Here is a 19,629-nt window from a genome sequence, read left to right on the forward strand (position 1 = left end):
TTCCTTGATTGACATCATTTACGTAAATGACGCGTAATAAAGCGAAAGTGAAGACTGTTTCATAAGTCTAATAGAACAGGTAGCGACATCTCTATTCGCTAAAAAAAAAAATTTTTATTTATTTTATTTCATTTATAATGCCAATAAAACAGTGGGACTCAGATTAAACTCCTTTTCCAAATACAATTTCTTCATTAGTATTCCATGTTGACTTTAATCACACGGCATTTTATTACAGTAATCGTAGGCACCTTAAAGGGAGACTTAGATCTCGCGATTTTTTTAGAAATTAAAATGGCTGCATTTTTTTGTAACATCACAAAAAAAAACTCATCATTTCTAATAATTAACGATCGTTTATTTTTGAATTATACTTTACTCAGTTTTCTATTTCTTGTGATACTTAAAACATAAGACTAATAGTTAAAAATTAAATATTCTCATTTTATTACCGCTATCTATACAATTTCGATATACGCCTACAGAAATTATAAATAACCGAGGGTAGCATAAGTTTTAACAAACGGAGCATCACTCTCACAGGAATTCCTGAAAAAGAAAGAACAGCTATTATTCAGAACTAAAAAAAACAAGACGTTGCATTTAATGAAACGGTATCGGTGATTCTGTTAGGTTTTTAAATAAGTGTGCTTAGTGCGAGTTTTTAACGTTCTCGACAGCGTAAAAGTTAACTGTAATTTCTATGCAATTGGAACAGCGCCCCTAGCGGCAAACGTAGGCGAAAGTTCCAACGTTCCAACTCCATACAAATTTCGAGGTAACTTTTACGCCATCGAGAACGTTAAAAAACTCGCACTAAGCACACAGATCCTATTTTCAAGCAAATGATGTTCTCGCTTAATCATGCGTCGACAATAAACTCGGTGTTTTGGCGATAATCATTTTCATTTCAAGCTGAGATGAGTGGTTGAGTCTACTTATCAAAAATTGGCATGTGATTTGTATTTATTTATTGAGACTAATCTTATACTCTTCGCTCTGAAGGTGAATGAAAAATAATAAAGATTTGAAAAAAATAATTAAACTGTTCCAAATCACACACGCTTTTTAAATAAACTTGGAATGATCGAGTTACTAGGTAATTGTTTACCGTCCTGTAATTGTTTACTTATTAATTCCTTTCGTTAAAGTTTTCAAGAGTGAAATTCAGATAGAGTTAAGCCTGAACGAATGTAAATGTAACTGGCTGATGGTTAGTATAAAAAATAAATTCTCTTTAAATATTGACATATTAATCTAAGTTTTTGCGAGAAATTTTTAGTACTTTTTCAAAGATAGTCTTCATTCGCATTAAGCACCTATCTGAATGCAATAACATTTTGTTAGTGTAAAACAAATTGATGCGTTCCTCCTATTGCAATTTGTGTCGAAGCAATGGCTTAACCGTAATTTTACCACAGGGTTTAACTTTAAAGCAAATTCATTCCTGGCATTATCGCACTTGTGTTTAAATGTAAACAAACAGATAGAAGGAAAACCAAAGATGAACTATTAATAACATTGTTGAAACATCAATGACGAACCAGATAAATATTGGAAAATAAGCTCTCAATGTTCACAAAGAAAAAATTCAATTCATTACCATTCATGGAACTTTATTTTTCTAATATATATATAATCTTTTTCGAGAGGTTTTTTTTGTCAAATAACTGTTGCCTTCCATTGTTTTTGTCAAAATTGCCTTTTCATTTGATATCATTTTTGTGTTATGTTTGGTTCAGTTCAGCAGAAACCCAAGATATTAATTTGGATCAAGACGTAGTTTCATTTTATATTTTAACTAATGATTTATAGCTTTATACATTTGTTGAGAAGGTAAGATTAAGCGTAGCGCTATTACATAATCTTTATTGATGCGAGTAATTTAATTTTAATTGTTTAGATAAAGTTAATTTTGTTCATGCTTTAAAGATCGTTGTTTAACAAATTCCTTTTGTATTTAATCACTACACTTTCAATAAACAACTAGTTTTAGGTTTTTGCAGGTAAGTAAAGTATTTATGCCATACGTTTTGATGAAATGAAGATAATATTTAATTAGAAACTGAAAACAAAATAACAAATGCAACAAACAACACTACTAATGCCATTTTATGATTAACTTAAACGTGTAATAATTGTGAAGAAACAAAAATAAAAATCAATACATATAAATGAAATTTATATTGTCTTCAATATTACGCTACAAGCCTCTTCGTTCAAAATATACACAAAATAATATATTTCTATGAAAATATGCATTTAAATGTATTAATATAAAACATAAGGGTATCCAATATAATGTAACTTATGTATAAGTCGTCTTTAAAAGGCGAAACAATGTTCTATCACACGTGGCCGCGTTCGAAGTTCGAACTATTCTCATTCAAAGTCCAAACAACGTGCATCTGGAGGCGAACCAAATAAAGCACTATCGTGTAGTTGCGGCAATACTCTAAATGCACAAACTGAATTCACTAGTACTTACTCGTCCTCCCAGGGACAAATGTCGTTCCTCAGCTTTCGTTCACCAAGATCGGGCTTACTATCCCGCTTCACGATATCAGAAGGCGACGAGGCGGTGCGGTCAGACGCGCGGGAGGGGGGCTCTTCCTCCACTGCCGTATCCTCGCTCACCGCCAGCGGGGCGACCGCCCTCATCGGCTCTGCCGCACCTTCGACAGGATTTTGTTCCATCGCGACATCTATAGCCGACGCCTCCTGTGTTATAGGTTTTCGCACCGAGCTCGTTTCGTCTTCCGAGGATTTTGTTCGATCTGATTCCTTCGAATCAGAAATCGCTCCGGATGTGGTAGAGTCTTCGCACGATTCGATTGACGGTCCGCCAAGAACGACGGAACCCACGGCAGACGGATGCTCTTCGGAGGCTATCATTTCGTTTCCAGTCTCCACGAGCGAGCTGCATCCCTCATGGAGTGGCGGTGGAGCGCGTGCCGAGTCCGTCGGCGTCGCATCTGCCGAGGCGAACACCGAAGAAGGCTCATCTGACTGCGCAATTGATCTTGGTTCCTCTGGCGAACAGGTGCCGGGAGGTGAGTCGGCCGATTCGTCGTCAGGCGCGGAGCTGACACTGATGGTGGGTGTGGGGTGTGGATGCACGGGAGGAAGAGGGCGAGGGGCGGGGCGCGGGGGGCGCGGTGAGTGTGGCGGTGAAGCGAGTGGCGCAAGATGACGAGGTTCGACTGCAGAGAGACGCCTCAAGGGCGGGGGCGCGCCGCGCAGTCCCCCGTCGAGCGTGCTCTGTTGTGGTAAGCGACGCGTGCGCTCGCACACCGCACCACTCACGTCCGAAGACGAGCTGCCCGAATCTGCTGCTGAGTCCTGGCGACGCCGTCCACCGTACGCTCCTTCTCTTGATGAACTTTCCCAGGGAAGAACATCGGCGGTATCGTCCTCGAGGGGATCTCTGTAACGTTATATACATTTTATACAATGTGTTTATTGAAGTGAAACTTCTAATGCGACTTCCAACAAGCTTGCGATAAGCACTTAGCGTTACCATACTAGAAAAAGGCAGAGCGAGAGTGAATGCGTGGCACTCGAACGCATGCGCGTAGTATACCTGTTACAGGCCAGCGCGAGCGTTAGCAACGAGTAGCGCCCAATATTTTAATGAAATATTTAAAAAAATATATGTATATTTTTATTTTTATATCTATAATTTAAAGTATACATAATATAAATGTGGAAGATGTCGCATCTCTTATACACAGCGTTCCCTATTACAAGAGCAATCTGATTTAAGGATGAAAAATGAAGAAAACCACAATACTGCATACACAACAGCTGTCCCACCCTTCGAACCGAAACGCATTACTGCTTCACGGCAGAAATAGACAGGGTGGTGGTACCTACCCGTGCGGACTCACAAGAGGTCCTACCACCAGTAATTACGCAAATTATATTTTTGCGGGTTTGATTTTTATTGCACGATGTTATTGTCCTTCACCGTGGAAGACAATCGTGAACATTTGTTAAGTACGTATTTCATTAGAAAAATTGGTACCTGCCGGCGGGATTCGAACACCGTTGCATCGCTACATACGAATGCACCGGACGCCTTATCCTTTAGGACGCGACGACTTCAACGTCGATTTCAACGACGTTCTTTTTTTAGTTAGTGTTTTTTTTTGCCCTTTTAGACAGTCGAGCATACCGCCCGCCTGATAGTGAGTGGTTACCGTCGCCCACGGACTTCAGCAATGCCAGGAGAGAGCCAAGCCGCTGCCTACAGTTTAATACTCTCTACAAGCCTCGTTTGAAGAAGGACATGTCATAGCGCTCGGGAAACACCGTGGAGGGGAGCTCATTCCATAGCCTGATGGTACGTGGCAAAAAAGACCTCTGGAAACGCACTGTCGACGAACGCAGTGGTTCCAGATAATATGGATGAACTCTGCTCCGATGGCGGGAGGTGCGATGATAGAAAGGAGATGAGGGGATCATCTCAAACATCACAGTGTAATGCGAGTATGTGGCAGTGTACCTGAAGGGTATGTCTGTGAGGTTGGACTGGCTGTGCGAGTGCGCGGGCGGGTCTGGCGGGCGCGGCGGTTGCACGGCGCAGACGGCGAGCTCGTGTGCGGAGCCGGATAGAGAGCGGTCGGAGCCGCGGCGCCGCGCGAGTCCCGCCCCCGTCCCCGCAGCCGTTCCGCTCGTGCCGCTCGTCGAACCAGGTTTTTTGCGTACTTGACCACCAAAGTTGAAGAACCTAGCGAATGCATGTTTTGCTAGATTATAATTGAAAAGCATGCTATGTTTTACATTTGCAACAACTAATTTTGACGTATATATAGGTCTGATGACCTTGACGAAATGATCTGTAAGGTTACTAACTAATTAGAAATTCGGATTCAGGATACCGCTCTAATCGGAAACAAACTTTATGGATAAGTCAAACGACTTCGTAACAAAATAGTATTTTTCATATAATTATTTTATGCACTAAATCGGTATATATACGTTCATGGCCCAATTGGTATTACGTAATTTCCAAAGCCCATTGGCATCACGACCTGAATGCCGCACGGTTGAGGTCTCAATCGTATTTCTTAATATTTTTCTCAGCCTTCAAACTGAAACGCATGATTACTTTGTGGTAAAGCTAGGCAGGCTAGTGGTCCAGCCGTCGGACTGGTAATGCGCAATATCACCAACGGTTACTTCATATCACCACTTAGGCGTAATCGCAGTATGCGAATAAAACACTCAGAGAGCACTGCTGTCCATTCTGGTGAACATTTTTTACGCTATCCATACGAAGAGATGGAGTTTTCTATTCTAGGCCCGACACCACACATTATTTATACAGCCCAAATAAATAGCAGATGTTGGTTGATTTTGCATATCGATTGATATTAAGATATTGCGTGTAAAGCAAAAATAAAGTGAAGTAAGGCAAATTAAAAAGAATATAATGTGTTCTCGTGAGAATCCTGATTCGATACCCTTATTACATGTCTTCTTTTATATTACCGTTGTAGGCTACTTAGTATACGGCCCGACTGATTGTTAGTGTTTATCAATGCTCTTGGTATTCAGCAATGCCTGGGGCACAGCTTTCGTGTTTGGGAATGTTATAACCTTTTTAAATATCAAAATTATGTGACGATTCTCCTTATAAAATCTGTATGTCTATGTTAGCTATTTTCACCAAATTATTAAGTGTAATGTCGATATTATAATACGAAAAATAAATTTACTCACTTGGCTTTTTTCTGATGGACGTTTTTTCCTTCAGTCAGTAGTCTTTGAAAATGATCTGATCTGATGAATCGAGGGTAGCAGTCTTTTTTCAATAGAAGTCCATAAACATGATCGGCGGCATGGTCGAGCGCGTATCGAGAGCCGGATCGCAGACCCTCGGCCACTCGCTCTGCCGTCGCACCATCGATGTTAATCTCACATGGAGCTCCAGGCTTCAAGAACTCCCTGAAAAAAAAAAGACATTGAAGAAAGAGAAGCAAACATTGATTTTAAACGTATTTGTTTAAATAGATATTTGAGGTATCCGTATCGAGGGATGTCGTCGTTAGAATATTGTGTAGGGCACTTATTTTCCTAAGCAATTATGCATTCGACCAATAATTACGAAAATATTTCGTGACTGATGAACAAAAAAAAACCTATCATAAAGTCAATGTAGTTTTTTTGCATAAATACTTGTCGCCTTTAAGAACATGTTTATGATGCGTAAGCCGGAATGCACGAGAGACGGGAAAAAGAAGATAGTCTGTGACACGGGACCTTCTTTACCGCCGAAAATTTAAAACGTAAAATAAAATATAATGTATTTAATAACTAATATAATATAATAACTTAGAATTGTTTATGCCGCTACAACAATAAAACTCTTATTGTTTCAACTGTGGTGTTAATTACATAAAACACGATTTTACGGCGAAATAAAGAAGGGACTCTATAAAAAACTCACTCATACTATTTGCACCGTGTCATATTCATACAATATACAAATTCAAGCCGAATAGGTATGTTGTGATCCGTAATAAATCTCATTCCTCGGAGGTTAAATCCTATAAATCAGTACGTTTGTTTCTTTTTAGCGTCGTTTTACTGATCTCGACAATGAATTGAAAACGGTACCAACAATAACAAATTTTGGCAAAATCATTATTTATGTCAAATATTTTCTGTTTATGCTGTAAACGACATACTCATAAATCTCCTCAAGTTTCTTCGGTATTTGTTTGGTACTGCTTCTCCTCAGATCCATGACCGCGAGCCAGAATCGAATATTCTCGTGCGAATATTCTTTCCTTAAGAAACTTGTGAACTCTTGCAGCCCTGTTGGATCCGATATCAGTTCCTCTATAGAAAGCGCCCAACGCTGGACTCGTTTTTCACTTGGTATTTCGACACTGGAAAGTTTTTGTTTAATTTACATAATAGGTAAATGTAATATTGAGAATCTTAATTTCGTTTCAATGAATAAAATTACAGTAAATGTTTTACCAGAAAATTGAGGATTCTACTCAATTCTAAAGAAGATTGCTTTAAATATATAAATAACTATATATACACTAGAAACATACAGGGAGAAAGAAAAGCGTAAACTTACAGAGGGCTATTAATTTGCCAAAATAGGGTGTCATCGCTGACCCAAGGGTTGGAGGGTTGTGGTGGTGTGAGCCAAGGATCATAGGGAGCGAAGGTCTCCGCATAAGCCACAAGGGCATCTAGGGCAATTGAAGTCTTCACTCGTGTACGATCCAGGCTCGTTTTTAGATATTCGATCTAAAAGATATTGAAGATAAAGCAATTATATAAGGTTCATCGTTAAGAATGCTTACATAAAATAGTAAATTATCAAGCCGAATAAAGAAGTGACTATAAATAAAGAAATACTAAAATTAATTATGAGAAAGGTCACTAAATTCTAAAAAAGTGCTGTTTCTACGAATAGTATGTTATATATCACCAGGCACGTTTTGATAAATCTCAGATTCGACTAAGATTTTTTTTTTTAGATGGGTGGTCGTACTCATAGGCCGCCTGGTGTGAAGTGGTTACTGGAGCCCATAGACATTCACAACGTAAATGCGCCACCCACTTTGAGATATAAGGTCTCAAGTATAGTTACAACGGCTACCCCGCTCTTCAAATCGAAACGCATTACTGCTTCACGGCAGCAATAAGCGGGGTGGTGGTACCTACCCGTGCAGACTCACGAGAGGTCCTACCACCAGTAAAATCTACTTTAAACATCTATAATTCCCACTGTGAGTTGATTTTTGTTCCTTCAAAAAGTTCGGAATGGTTTTTTGTTAGCTTAACAAGCATGTTTTAACAAGTTCCCACGCACGTCAATCTGAATTGCTCACCTTGAAACTTAGGAATAAATCTTCAAAATACAATGTCTCTTCAAATCCGAACAGATTATTGATTCGCGACAAGAATAGGAAGGATAATGGTATCCTGTACCACATAATAACTAGGTGGATTAGAATTATGGACTTAGATATAGGTAAGAATATTGCTGCTATGGACATGAATACCGTAGCATTCATTCGCGGCAGTTTAATTTTAATTTCTTCTGATTAATAATTAGACTAGGTTGACAGCAAAAATAAAGTTTGTTAAAATTTTCAGTATAGTTGTAGTTACTATTCCATACGTGTGTTTTTGGTTCCGGATAACGGTAAAGTCTACGTTGGAGCTTAATCATAGTAGAGCGTGATGGTTTATAACATTTTACTTTAATTATATTAAGTTACCAAAAGCTTGTTCGCTTTGATCGTGTTTTCTAGAATTTCCTATCTTATCAGTAGTGTTGTTTACCTCTCTGGTCAATTGGTGTATGGTTCTTTTCTTGGGCTTATGTGGCCGCGACCGCACGGGAACTGGGCAAGGCTCGAGGCCGCTGGACACTCCCGGGGGTGGCCTCGCCACTCGCCAGTAGGCACGCTCTTGACTATCACTCACTATCTTGTCCCCCTTCTTCCGTTCTTTTGCTAACCGAACCTGTAAAAAGAAAAACGTCCCTAAACTTAAAAATCGTTCTTCTACATCAGGCATAATCCTCCAAAATTGAAATCTTTACTTGACCAGCTTAGGCAATACGTTGTCAGTGACACGCAGTATTGTTATATAGGCAATATTCAAGATAAATATTGGCTAGGATTGTTTGAAAGGGATCCCCAATCCTGTAAACGAAGACTTAAGTTAAACTAACTGCTATATACGATTCCTACCATTCCTCTTTTCCCTTTGCATCAACGTCTTATTATCACTAGTCTACTGTTGGACATATGCCTCTCTTAATACACGCAATAATATTTGGTGGTGGTAGGATGTCTTGCGAGTCCGCACGGGTAGGTACCACCGCCCTGCCTATTTCTGCCGTGAAGCAGTAATTCGTTTCGGTTTGAAGGGCAGGGCAGCCGTTGTACTGTTAAAAGTGAGACCTTAGAACTCATGTCTCAAGGTGGGTGGTGGCATTTACGTTGTAGGTGTCTATGGGCTCCGGTTACCATTTAGCACCAGGTGGGCCGTGAGTTCGTCCACTCATCTAAGCTATAAAAAAAACGCCCGTCTTCGACTGTACTTTTTGCTAGCTACGTTTAATATTTTCTTTAAGAGACAAAGTTGTATTCTTCGATGGTTGAGATTGGTAGTTGGGTGCCTTTTGTTTTATGTTGAGTATTCTGACCTGTTCCTCTGCCTGCATGGTGATAAAATCCCATTTAGCAGAAAGGTTTTTCTTTAGGTTGGCCAACGCTTCCTGCTCGTATTCTTCAAGACCGTGTCGCTGTTTGTTTCGCAGCGTCCGCTTCACTAGGTAGATAGCGTACTCCACGTTGTCGGGTCCCAGGGTGGGGGCGTTTGAGCTGCTCCCGGACACGCGGGACGGTTGCCATGGCCAGTAATATGGACTCTGAAATACAGTATCGGTAATCGATCAACCCTATTTGGACAACAGTCGTTAGACTTTTTAGAGTGTTTATTTTTATTTTTTTCCGATACCTACTTCTCTCTCTTTTTCTCTAATTATTGATGGTCGCGGAACGTATAGTTAGTCCACTGAGATTGTTAGAACGCTTATTGCCACTGTTTTCCGGCTTTCGTCTGGCATCCGGCTTGAAGCGCAGGTTGACAGATATCCTAATATATTTAGAGTGAGTACTTTATGACTTAATGTCATGATAACGTCGGTAACGTCGTAATAGGGTAGTTTTATTATTTTTTTACTAACGTCAATGAGAAGCCCCGGCTCACTTGATGGCAAATGTCCACAGAACAGAGTTATACTACATAGTAGTGTATTCCGCATAAGTATATTGGGCATGAGGTGTACATTGAAAATGCTGTATAACCGCAACCCTACCCTTCGAACTGGAGCTTAGTGCGTCGAGCATAATCAAGAAGATGTCGGAGATCTACAAGTATCTTCATTAAATTGTTTAATCAAACGATTATTTGATTCCTTAAAATTACTCACCTGAAATCTGTAGAGAGAAGAGTCATCTTTTAAAACAAGATTTTTCAAGTCGTTGACGGGAAAGAAGTAACCATATTGACAAAGCTGATTGGCTAAGTTTATTGCTTCAACTGAAATTTAATAGATACCGTAATATTAGAATTGTTATAACTAGAAATCATTGTATACAACATTGAATTCACAAGGTCACACCGAAGGCTTTCTCCGTTCGTTTTCCGAAAAACGGCTTAAAGCATCGAATACAGGGATAACATACTAATTACTTACATAAATTAACAGCATAGAAAAGTATTGAAATTTTCTTTTCTTCACGATCCTTATTTAATAAACGAATAATAGGATAATTTTAGAATATCATTAACGATTTTGTTAAAAATTTCCGACAGCTATTGATGGTCAATCATCCAACGAAAAATTTCGGGAGGCCGTCAAAAAAATCACTCGTAATACTATTCTATGCTATATTATGTTTTAGGGAAATTAAGGTAGACAAACACTGCTTACATGCAAATTGGCAACAATTTCCATATTATATTTAGTGCGGGGTGAGGTATGTGATCATAGGTGGTTAGGTTGGTATACTGTAAACAGCCCATTGAGGTCACGCTCGGAGCATCGCGATTCCCAGATACGAGGTCGCTTACAAACGGTTACGCAAATATTTTCAGCGGGAGGAGCACGGATCATGCCATGTACTGGATATTTCTACCTACATATTAAGACCTGTGGTAGCCTTGGCTTCTCGTTATAGCTAGAATCTACTGGGTTCCTGCGACGCGACCAAGGCCCTTGGCTGGCGCCTACAACTTGACACTCACCATTACTAGTCTCATCAAGATTAAACCGTTCCATTAGCCATTCGACAAGATCGTAACCTGAAAATAATAATAGTTTTAATTTACTGAACAACAAATTTTCTTATTTTTTGTTTCCTAATTTAAACGAAAGATTATTCATCGCGTAAGCCCATATTATTTTTTATAGAACGTTTTTTTTTTATATTAGAAATATTTTATAAATAAATATTATACAGTATAGCCGTACTCGCCCGATTCGCTGGGCATTTAAAATTAACAGTATTATTTATTGTCATTATTATTAGGGAATCCAACACTCATATAAATATTAGTCTATCCATTAAATACATGTATTTTCTACATGGATACCAAGTTTCAAGTCAATCGGATGCATGATTCAGTAATTATAACGGAACATCCGTAAAACCCATATTTTTATATATTAGTATAGATATAGATTAAGTATATTATCTATGATACAGGGTGTAGAAATATGGTCCTTCACCCTTAAATATAAGTTAAGATTTAGACATCTAGGACCATACGCGACAATCACTTCTCTGTTACTTTATTGACGATAAGAAAATCTGAAGGAAAGCTGAGTTGACATCGAAAAGGTTAATGTACTATTTCAGTCTGACAATAGTCGAGAACCTTCTCGCACACTACATTAGTTGTATTGATTTTACAACCATACAGAATTTTAAGATGTAGTGGTAAAAATATCGTAATGTTGTGACATTTATTTTAATATAAAAAACATTAGTTTAGTTTTTTGTTTAATATGGAATCGATTATTAAATACAAGACTTTTTAAGTTGTTTATTTGTGTGTAACACTTTCCCTTGCGTTTTTGAAATTTGATACGGTCGACTTACATATATATATGAATTTATTTTATTATTGCAATTTCCAGTATCGGCCAGATGACGAATTTATGAAAGGCCTTTTTAAATCAGAATATGTACTATAGGGATAGTAAATTTCAAATAATTCGATATTACTAATACGGATGGAAAATAGTGAAACTGTTTTATATCAGGATGTTGCAAGGAATATTACTGCCCTGTACATTCTGCGTTGCAATCATTAATCAATTAGCATAATGACTGGTATAATAAAAATTCAAGTCAGAAGAAGCAGAATTGAAGAAGAACACAAATCTTCTTCAATGCACGTTCATAGTAGGGCAAGGAGAATTGTATTCTGCTATCATAATGCACATCTTATTTCCAATAACTACTTACCATTAGATTTCACGTATTTAAGCTCACAATAATAAATTCAATGATCGAGATTTTCGGTCTTGATTTATACGACCACGGGATTATCTTAAAAAATCTTCAGTGACGTAAAAATAGAGATAACGGGAGTACTTATTTTTTAAGGCTTCTACTTAAGTTCTTAATAAGAGCGCATCGTATAGAGAACATTTGGCTCACCCATAAAAGCAGAAGGAATTACAGTAAGAAAAAGTTTTTGACTTCTCACGGGGACGCCTGTTTCTGGATCTTGCATTTCTTTTATCAAGCTTTCCATCTGAAATAAACAATTGAGTTGAGTAAATATTCCTTATTATGGTCTGAAGGGTCCATTGCGAGAGTGATTTTGTTATTCTATCATTACTGTACAATGAGCATACTTTTCACAACAAGTTTGCATTTATGATGGATAAAACAGGTTTACCCGATTTTACTTGAATAAACATTATGAGGATGACATTGTGAAGGAATGAAAGTTTGAATTGAACTGAATTTCCCAATATTATAAGATATAATTAAATAAATAACAAAAAATACAAAACCGATTTGGCTAATTTTGGTCTTGAATTATTTGTGGAAGTCCAGAGAAGGTTTAAAAGGTAGATAAATGAATGAAAATGTTCAGAATTAAATAAAAATAATAATTCTGTTTTTCCTTCGATGTGTCCCCCGTCGGACGGATTCCTTTTGTTTGTGTTAAATTTATTTTATACAAAAGCTTAGGTATTTTATTTATCGATTGAGGCACTACGAAGTCTGCCGGGTCAGCTAGTACGAGTATAAAATAGTTATTACGGGAATCAACTTTCGGCAACATTTTATTATTATTATTTAATAACTATTTAATGTTCGCAAATTATACATGTGTTTTAATAGATGCGCCTGATTGTTTCTAAATATTAGGACAAACAACTCTATCTATAACCGAATTAAAAAAAAAAATCACAGTGATCATACATAACATGTCTATTGTTTTGATATCTTAAATGAGATTTATTAACTTGTTTTCTCAAATAAGTAGGAAATTATTATAAAACAGTTATCACATTAACAACGACAGATATTAACTCTTTAAGACTTATTATAAATTTTTCGTTATTTAAGCAGTAATTGGATCTCCACTAGTAAGAGTATTAAATTCTGCAGCTTTTGATTTTTAATAAGTTTTACGTTGTGATTTTATTTTATCAGTTGATCTTTTCAAGTGTTAATAGCAAGAACATCAAAACATGTCTTCGTAACATTAAAACACAATCAAACTAGAAACCTAAATACTCGACCACCATTCAGTAATAAATTATTTAAACCCAGATCTAATTCAAATGTATGTTGGCGATAACGACACGAAGGAATTTCCAGTTTACGACGATCGACTCGAACATATTCCAACAGATTGAAATACTGTAATTCCACTGTAATGCAATTAGTTGTCGTGCATTCCATTGACGCAAATTCAAGAGCTATGCATTTTCATTATGTGCGCGGTCTGAATGCTATTTCGCATGTACTGTGGTGTTTAATACTACATATACTGCTATTGCGAGTGATTGCTTTATGAAACATGTCGTATTTCTCTGTTAATTAAATTTAATCTTAATTGATTTAAACTAGGTATTCTTACTACAAAGAAACACTCTTTACTATCAATTAACAGTAAATTAATTAATAAACGATGTGATTAGTTCGAGGCTACATACAGATCTACTCGCCTTGAAAAATAATTCCGAGATCTTCCGAAATAGCTTTTATTGAGTCGGCCAAATGATAATGAGTGTAGTTCTACATTTACGCTTTGTTTTCGAAACAGCAGTTGCGTCTCGTCGTTCCAAATTTAACTGTATGTAATGTACTGTTAAAACAGTTAAGAGTTTCATTATAAGAACTGTTTGTTGAAGCTATTATTATTAACGGTAGGCAGCGGCTTGGCTCTGCCCCCTTTTTTTTTTTAACGTTGGGGAATCATTTACGGATACCCGGTCGAGAGGGGTAATAGACCGGGTTATGTCGGACTCCGGCGCCTCCAGAGAAGAAGAGGGAGAAGAGGAAGAGCAAAGTCCTCCTCTTCTTCCAATTCCTACCGGGAGACTACGCCTTGAGAAAGGCGCGCGAGGCGCTGCGCGGCGTCTACCACGCAGGACCCGCCCCGCAAAACCGACTACCGACTAAACCCCATCGAGCTCCACCACTCCGACTCCACGAAACCTACGGTACCGCACAATGTGCGCCGCAGGCTCGCCGTCGCCGGTACCCATCCTGACAATAGGATGGGATCCAATCCCCGGGAAGATCCCGCAGGACGTCGTCTCGGGAGACACCGTGAGTGGCGCATAGGAGCCACCTTGCGCCGTCTCACCACGGAACCGACAGCAGAGCACCGGGCGCCCCCGCACCCAGTACCCGACAGTCCCTACGGGAGATTAACGGGAGCATCATGCCCGCGTCGCCCACCCCGCCTTCTTCGCTGAGGAGCCGAAGAGGGATTCCACTCCCTTTCGCGCTCCTCAGCCTCGCGGAACGCCATGACCAGGTCGCAAAATCTGGCCATGGCCTCCCACGAACTCTCGTCCTCTAGCATGCGGGCAATGACAGCCCGCAAGGAGAGGTCCCTCCCCAGTACCGCGATGAGATCTCGCCGCGGGTACTCCCAACGCGGGCACGCTTCGAGTGCGTGCTGAGCGTCATCATCCGGATGCCCGCACTGGTGACAACCCGGATGTGGCTCTCTCCTGCAAACCCTCCACGGGTACCTCCCGAAGCAGCCATGCCCCGAGAGGACCTGCGTAAGGCGAAAGGAGAGCACGCCGTGTCGCCGATCTGACCATGTCTCCAGCACGGGCACCAGGGCCTCGAGAGTGCGCCGGCGGGTGGCTGAAGTTTGATGAAGTTCCTCCAGCAACCGCTCCCTCCATTTAGCGTACGCCAGATGACGCGCAGCACGCCTCCACCGACTGACAGCCGACAGGCCGGGTGTCCGTCCCCGACCCAGGGACTGTGTCCTGCGCCGGTATACCGTAGCCAATACCTCGGCCTCGAGATCCCAAGGAAGGGAACCAGCGAGGGCGCAGGCGACCTCTCGGGAGATCGTACGGTACCCCCTGATGACCCTCACCGCGAGCGCCCGCTGAGCTCGGAGCAGCAGCGCTGCATTGCGTGCGGAGAGTGTGGGCGACCACACGGGAGCGCCATACAAGGCCATACTGCGCACGACCCCCAGGTACAGGCGTCGGACACCGACGCTGCAACCACCAACGTTGGGCAGAAGATGGACTAACGCACCTGCCATGCCCAGTAGCCTCGGAATCAACTCACCGAAATGGTGGTCGAAGCGCCATCGACTGTCCAGCACGATGCCCAAATATTTGAGCTTCGGCTGGACAGCGATCGATACTCCACCGACTATGAGCATCGCGCCTGGAGGGGGTCCTCTCCGAACCGGGTGAAAGCATACGGCCTCAGACTTGTGGAGGGCCACCTCAAGACCTAGTCTCCGAATGCGGCTAACGACGGTGGAGACCGCCGCCGTTGCAAGGATCGCTGCGGTCCTGTAGACAGCTCCGCGAGCCGTCACCAACGTGTCGTCGGCATAGCACACCACGTCGACGCCACGCAGGCCAGCACCGCGGAGGACCCAGTCGAAACCGATGTCCCACAGGAGTGGTCCCAATACCGACCCCTGTGGGACCCCGCACGACACCGTTTTTCGTCCCCATCCTCTTCTCTCGGGGAAAATCACGCTCCGCCCTGAGAGGTAGTCCTCTATCAGGGTGCGGAGACTATTGGGGATGCGGTGAAACCGAAGTGATTGGCTCTGCCTCTGGCATTGCTGAAGTCCATGGGCAACGGTAACCACTCACCATCAGGTGGGCCGTATGCTCGTCTGCCTACAAGGGCAATAAAAAAAAAAGCTATTTAAAAATCATTTGAAATAATATGTTGTGAAATAGAAAGCGTAACCAAGAAATTGAGAAACTGCTCCCGAAATTGAAACAGGAATAAATAACTTACCTAAAATAAACAAAAAACCCATATACATTTATTGAACTAAACAAAAAATACCTATTCTCTTACTTTAATAAAAGATCCCGCAATCTAATATGAAGAAACAATAGATTCAGCGTGTTTCGTGATTTTAAATTGTGTTCCATTGCGTGCAATGCAGCAAGCTTAGTAAAATCAAAGATGAGCTTGTTTTACGCTGCTATATTGTGCGCCATCACCACTAAATCGTCTTCTGGAAGGTTTTTACACACCCTGTATCTGCGTATGTACAAAAAATTAGAAATCAAATACATAATTTTTTTTTTTTTTTTTAGAGGACCCGCAAAGTCCTTTCTTCTGAACACATATACGTATTTAATTATTTAGTTAAAGCATATCGAAAACGATGCTTCGATAGATTTTATGAATAGATTTCGAATCAATGACGTCATCCATTTCCTCTTAGGTAGGCGCACTCGAGATTTCTCAGTAGGGGCTCGAGGGTCGTTCGAGTGGGTAGCGACCCTGCATCGATAGCCAAAAGGCCTTGAGCCAATCGAGATGAGTCTGGCCACGATTGTTATGCAAATACTTGGAATAAATACGTGAAATATAGATGAGATTTGTCGACATCTTTGTGTGATACTTAAGGTTATATTTAAATATACAGTACTACAGGAGTAGGCGTAATGTATGTAAGACTTCAAAACGGTAATTTGAAAAAAAAGCTTGGCTATAACAAGTAGCGATTAACCACCTTTTTTTTTTTTTTTGTTTTAGTACCCATAACCTCAAATACTATATGAGAACTAGCAATTCAAATCTAGAATAGAAAACCTCGAAGGTCAGAACGAACTCAGACCCGTTGTCATGGAGACTAGACTAACAATGAGTGAGGAGTTAAAAATATAGTAAATTATTGATTGAAATCGAGCACAATTTCTTTTCAGATTGCAGCTATACTTATGTCTGCAATGCGATTTTAAAATAGAGAGATTTTTAAAGGACTTCTTACACCATGATTACGTAACGGTTTTGTTCGAAACGACCTTAATCTGGGAGGTGAGCCAAGGCGGTGAGCGATGACGCCACGCCGGGATCGATTGCGCTTAGGGAGAAGTCTTCGCAGGCACCCACCCCTATACTATCCCTTACCACCTCACGATTCATTATTCCTAGCACTCGTTTGTTTCGGTCATACGTAAACTCTTTAGTGAAAATAAATGTTCCGTTCATAAAACACATTACTAAAATATATATATATATTTGTAAAAGAGAAAACGTGAAATCAGTAACAATAGTGCGCTGCTATGGAAATTATTTGTATACAAACTCGCCGAACACGACAAAGCCTTCGACGTGTAACTTAACCCACTGGGTTTTGCCCCAGACCTTCTTAGCGGGTCGCGATTTTGGACTTTTGGTATTTTCAGGGAAGCACCGCTCTTGCTGAGGCAGATGTTAACAAAGTCTCTTAGGCTGCGCCCCGTCTCTCTTAGGCTGCGCCCCGTGAACTTGCCTACAGACCCAGTGAAGCCAGAATAGCCCGCAAGGCTACTGGTTGGTAGGAAAAAAAATGTATTCATAAAACGGAACGTTTCAAGTGTAGTTGAAATAAACACACCTTCGAATTGGAAGCTTTTTTTTTTAATGCCTGTTATGTAACATACAAATTGGTTAAATAAAATGATTAAATAATATCTATCTAAAATCTCTTCCAGATCTTAATCTAGATTTTAATCACGCATTAGCCAAACATTTTTTTGTTTTATCATTTAAGTATTTTTTATTTATTGTATCGACGGGTTGACTAGTTTCCGGATCATCTGGTGTTTCGTTGTTACGGAAGAGCAAATAATTGTTTCATGGCTCGAAAGAACTGGACTGTGATATCTTACTGGTGGTAGGGCGCTTTGTGAATCCTCACAGGTAGGCACCACAACCGTGTCTGTTTCTGCCGCGAATTAGTAATGCGTTTCAATTTTTAGGATGGGACAGCCACTGTAGGTACATATGATTGTGATTTAGACCTGCTGCTTCAAGGATATCTAAGGGCTATGGACCCCATTTAAAAACAGATGGGCCGTGAGCGGTTTTACTTTGTCTATACAAAAAAATAACCATTGCGCCTTACTACATCAGTACTACTCTTTTTTTTATTGCTTATGTGAGTGAACGAGCTCACAGCCCACCTGGTGTTAAGTGGTTACTGGAGCACATAGACATTTACAGCGTAAATGCCGCCACCCACCTTGATATATGAGTTTTAAATGCGAGTGAACGAGCTCACAACCCACCTGGTTAAGTGGTTACTGGAGCCCATAGACATCTACAACGTAAATGCGCCACTCACCTTGATATATAAGTTCTAAGGTCTCAAGTATAGTTACAACGGCTGCCCCACCCTTCAAACTGAAACGCATTACTTCTAGAAGAGCTAGGTGGAATGACAAGATTAGGTTACTACTCCGCTGAACGGACGATGGAAGTGTCTGGTAGTAGCTCGTAAAAAAGGTAAAACCTCCTTTTCTGATGATTAGTCGGAAACATTTTTTTTTAAATACAAAATACGAAACAGCGATAAAACTGCCCAAGAAATTATTGAATTTCTTTAATTACAACAAGACATCTCGTTTTGGTAGAAATGTTAAAAGTAAGTTGCCTTGAATAAACAATGAGACGTTCCGAAAGATTGCAGTCGCTTGTATAGCCGCCCTCGGTGGGTATATTATGTCCGTCCGTTCCAAACATGGAAGCGTAGGCGGGCGTTCCAATTCAGCCCTTTACGATCCACCCGAATCTACACCGTAGCTTTAAACAACGAAATACAGGAAAAACAAACCTAGAAAGTTTTTTTTTCTTTCGTAAATTAAGCTTTCCTTAGTTCTTTAGCGTTAAACTTGTATATTGGAACTGTTAAAATGTCGTACAATGAGAACGTTTTGTTTTGTTTGTTTGTTTGTTAAATTGTAAGGGTTAATAAACTTTACATCGCGTGTATTGTTAAGCGGTTTCTGGAGACCATAGGCAAAGGTCTCCACTAATTTGGGGTGGGGGTTCGCGTCGCCATTGTTTTGTAAAATGACTGTCCTACACTTCAACAAATGATTGCTTTGCGGCAATAAGCATTGAAGTCGATGAAAATGTCGATACAATACAAAGTTTGAAGTTGTGAAAATGGCGTTGCCAACTGAGTTTCTCGACGGATCTTCTCAGTGGAACGCAATTCGGATCCTCTTGCTAGGGCTAATGTTAGCAACACTCCGGTTTGATCCCCGTGAGCTCACCTACATGGTAGGGTGAAGCTGACATAGCCTCTCAAGGCTATCAGCATAGGTAGGAAAAAAAATTAACGCTACTTAGAAATAGGCTTGCGTTTACTTTTTTGGTCAGAACGATTTCTTCGTATCTAGTCATATTATCTTGCACGCATCTTATAAACTTCATTTAATATTATATATGTTCTTAAGCAGCTTCTGAACTGTAAGTAATTAACATAAATATTATAAAAACACCATAAATATTCGTTACAGTTTTAAAATTCAAATCTGAAGTTTTTAACTTGATTCGGACATATAATTTTAATTTAAACACATTAAGAACTGTAATTTAA

General features: G+C 40.1%; 1 protein-coding gene across 3 annotated transcripts in view; it reads right to left on the reverse strand.

The window, feature by feature from the left end:
* Window positions 1–336: 336 nt before the first annotated feature.
* Window positions 337–19,629, reverse strand: part of LOC149502174 (uncharacterized) — a 34,245-nt gene continuing 14,952 nt past the window's right edge. For 2 of the 3 annotated variants that reach the window (XM_089730282.1, XM_089730280.1), the window contains exons 3-13: window positions 12,219–12,315; window positions 10,693–10,854; window positions 9,980–10,089; window positions 9,191–9,415; window positions 8,320–8,502; window positions 7,100–7,275; window positions 6,696–6,899; window positions 5,728–5,952; window positions 4,508–4,732; window positions 2,489–3,427; window positions 337–549 (exon numbers count right to left, since the gene is read on the reverse strand). In XM_089730282.1, the coding sequence (XP_089586408.1) occupies window positions 489–549; window positions 2,489–3,427; window positions 4,508–4,732; window positions 5,728–5,952; window positions 6,696–6,899; window positions 7,100–7,275; window positions 8,320–8,502; window positions 9,191–9,415; window positions 9,980–10,089; window positions 10,693–10,854; window positions 12,219–12,315 (2,607 nt within the window). In that variant the 3' untranslated portion in view covers window positions 337–488. The remainder of the gene's footprint in view (window positions 550–2,488; window positions 3,428–4,507; window positions 4,733–5,727; window positions 5,953–6,695; window positions 6,900–7,099; window positions 7,276–8,319; window positions 8,503–9,190; window positions 9,416–9,979; window positions 10,090–10,692; window positions 10,855–12,218; window positions 12,316–19,629) is intronic. The other variant, XM_089730281.1, reaches the window with a different exon arrangement.

This window comes from Bombyx mandarina, chromosome 10 (genome assembly GCF_030267445.1).
Source record: "Bombyx mandarina strain Sakado chromosome 10, ASM3026744v2".
Classification (NCBI taxonomy): domain Eukaryota; kingdom Metazoa; phylum Arthropoda; class Insecta; order Lepidoptera; family Bombycidae; genus Bombyx; species Bombyx mandarina.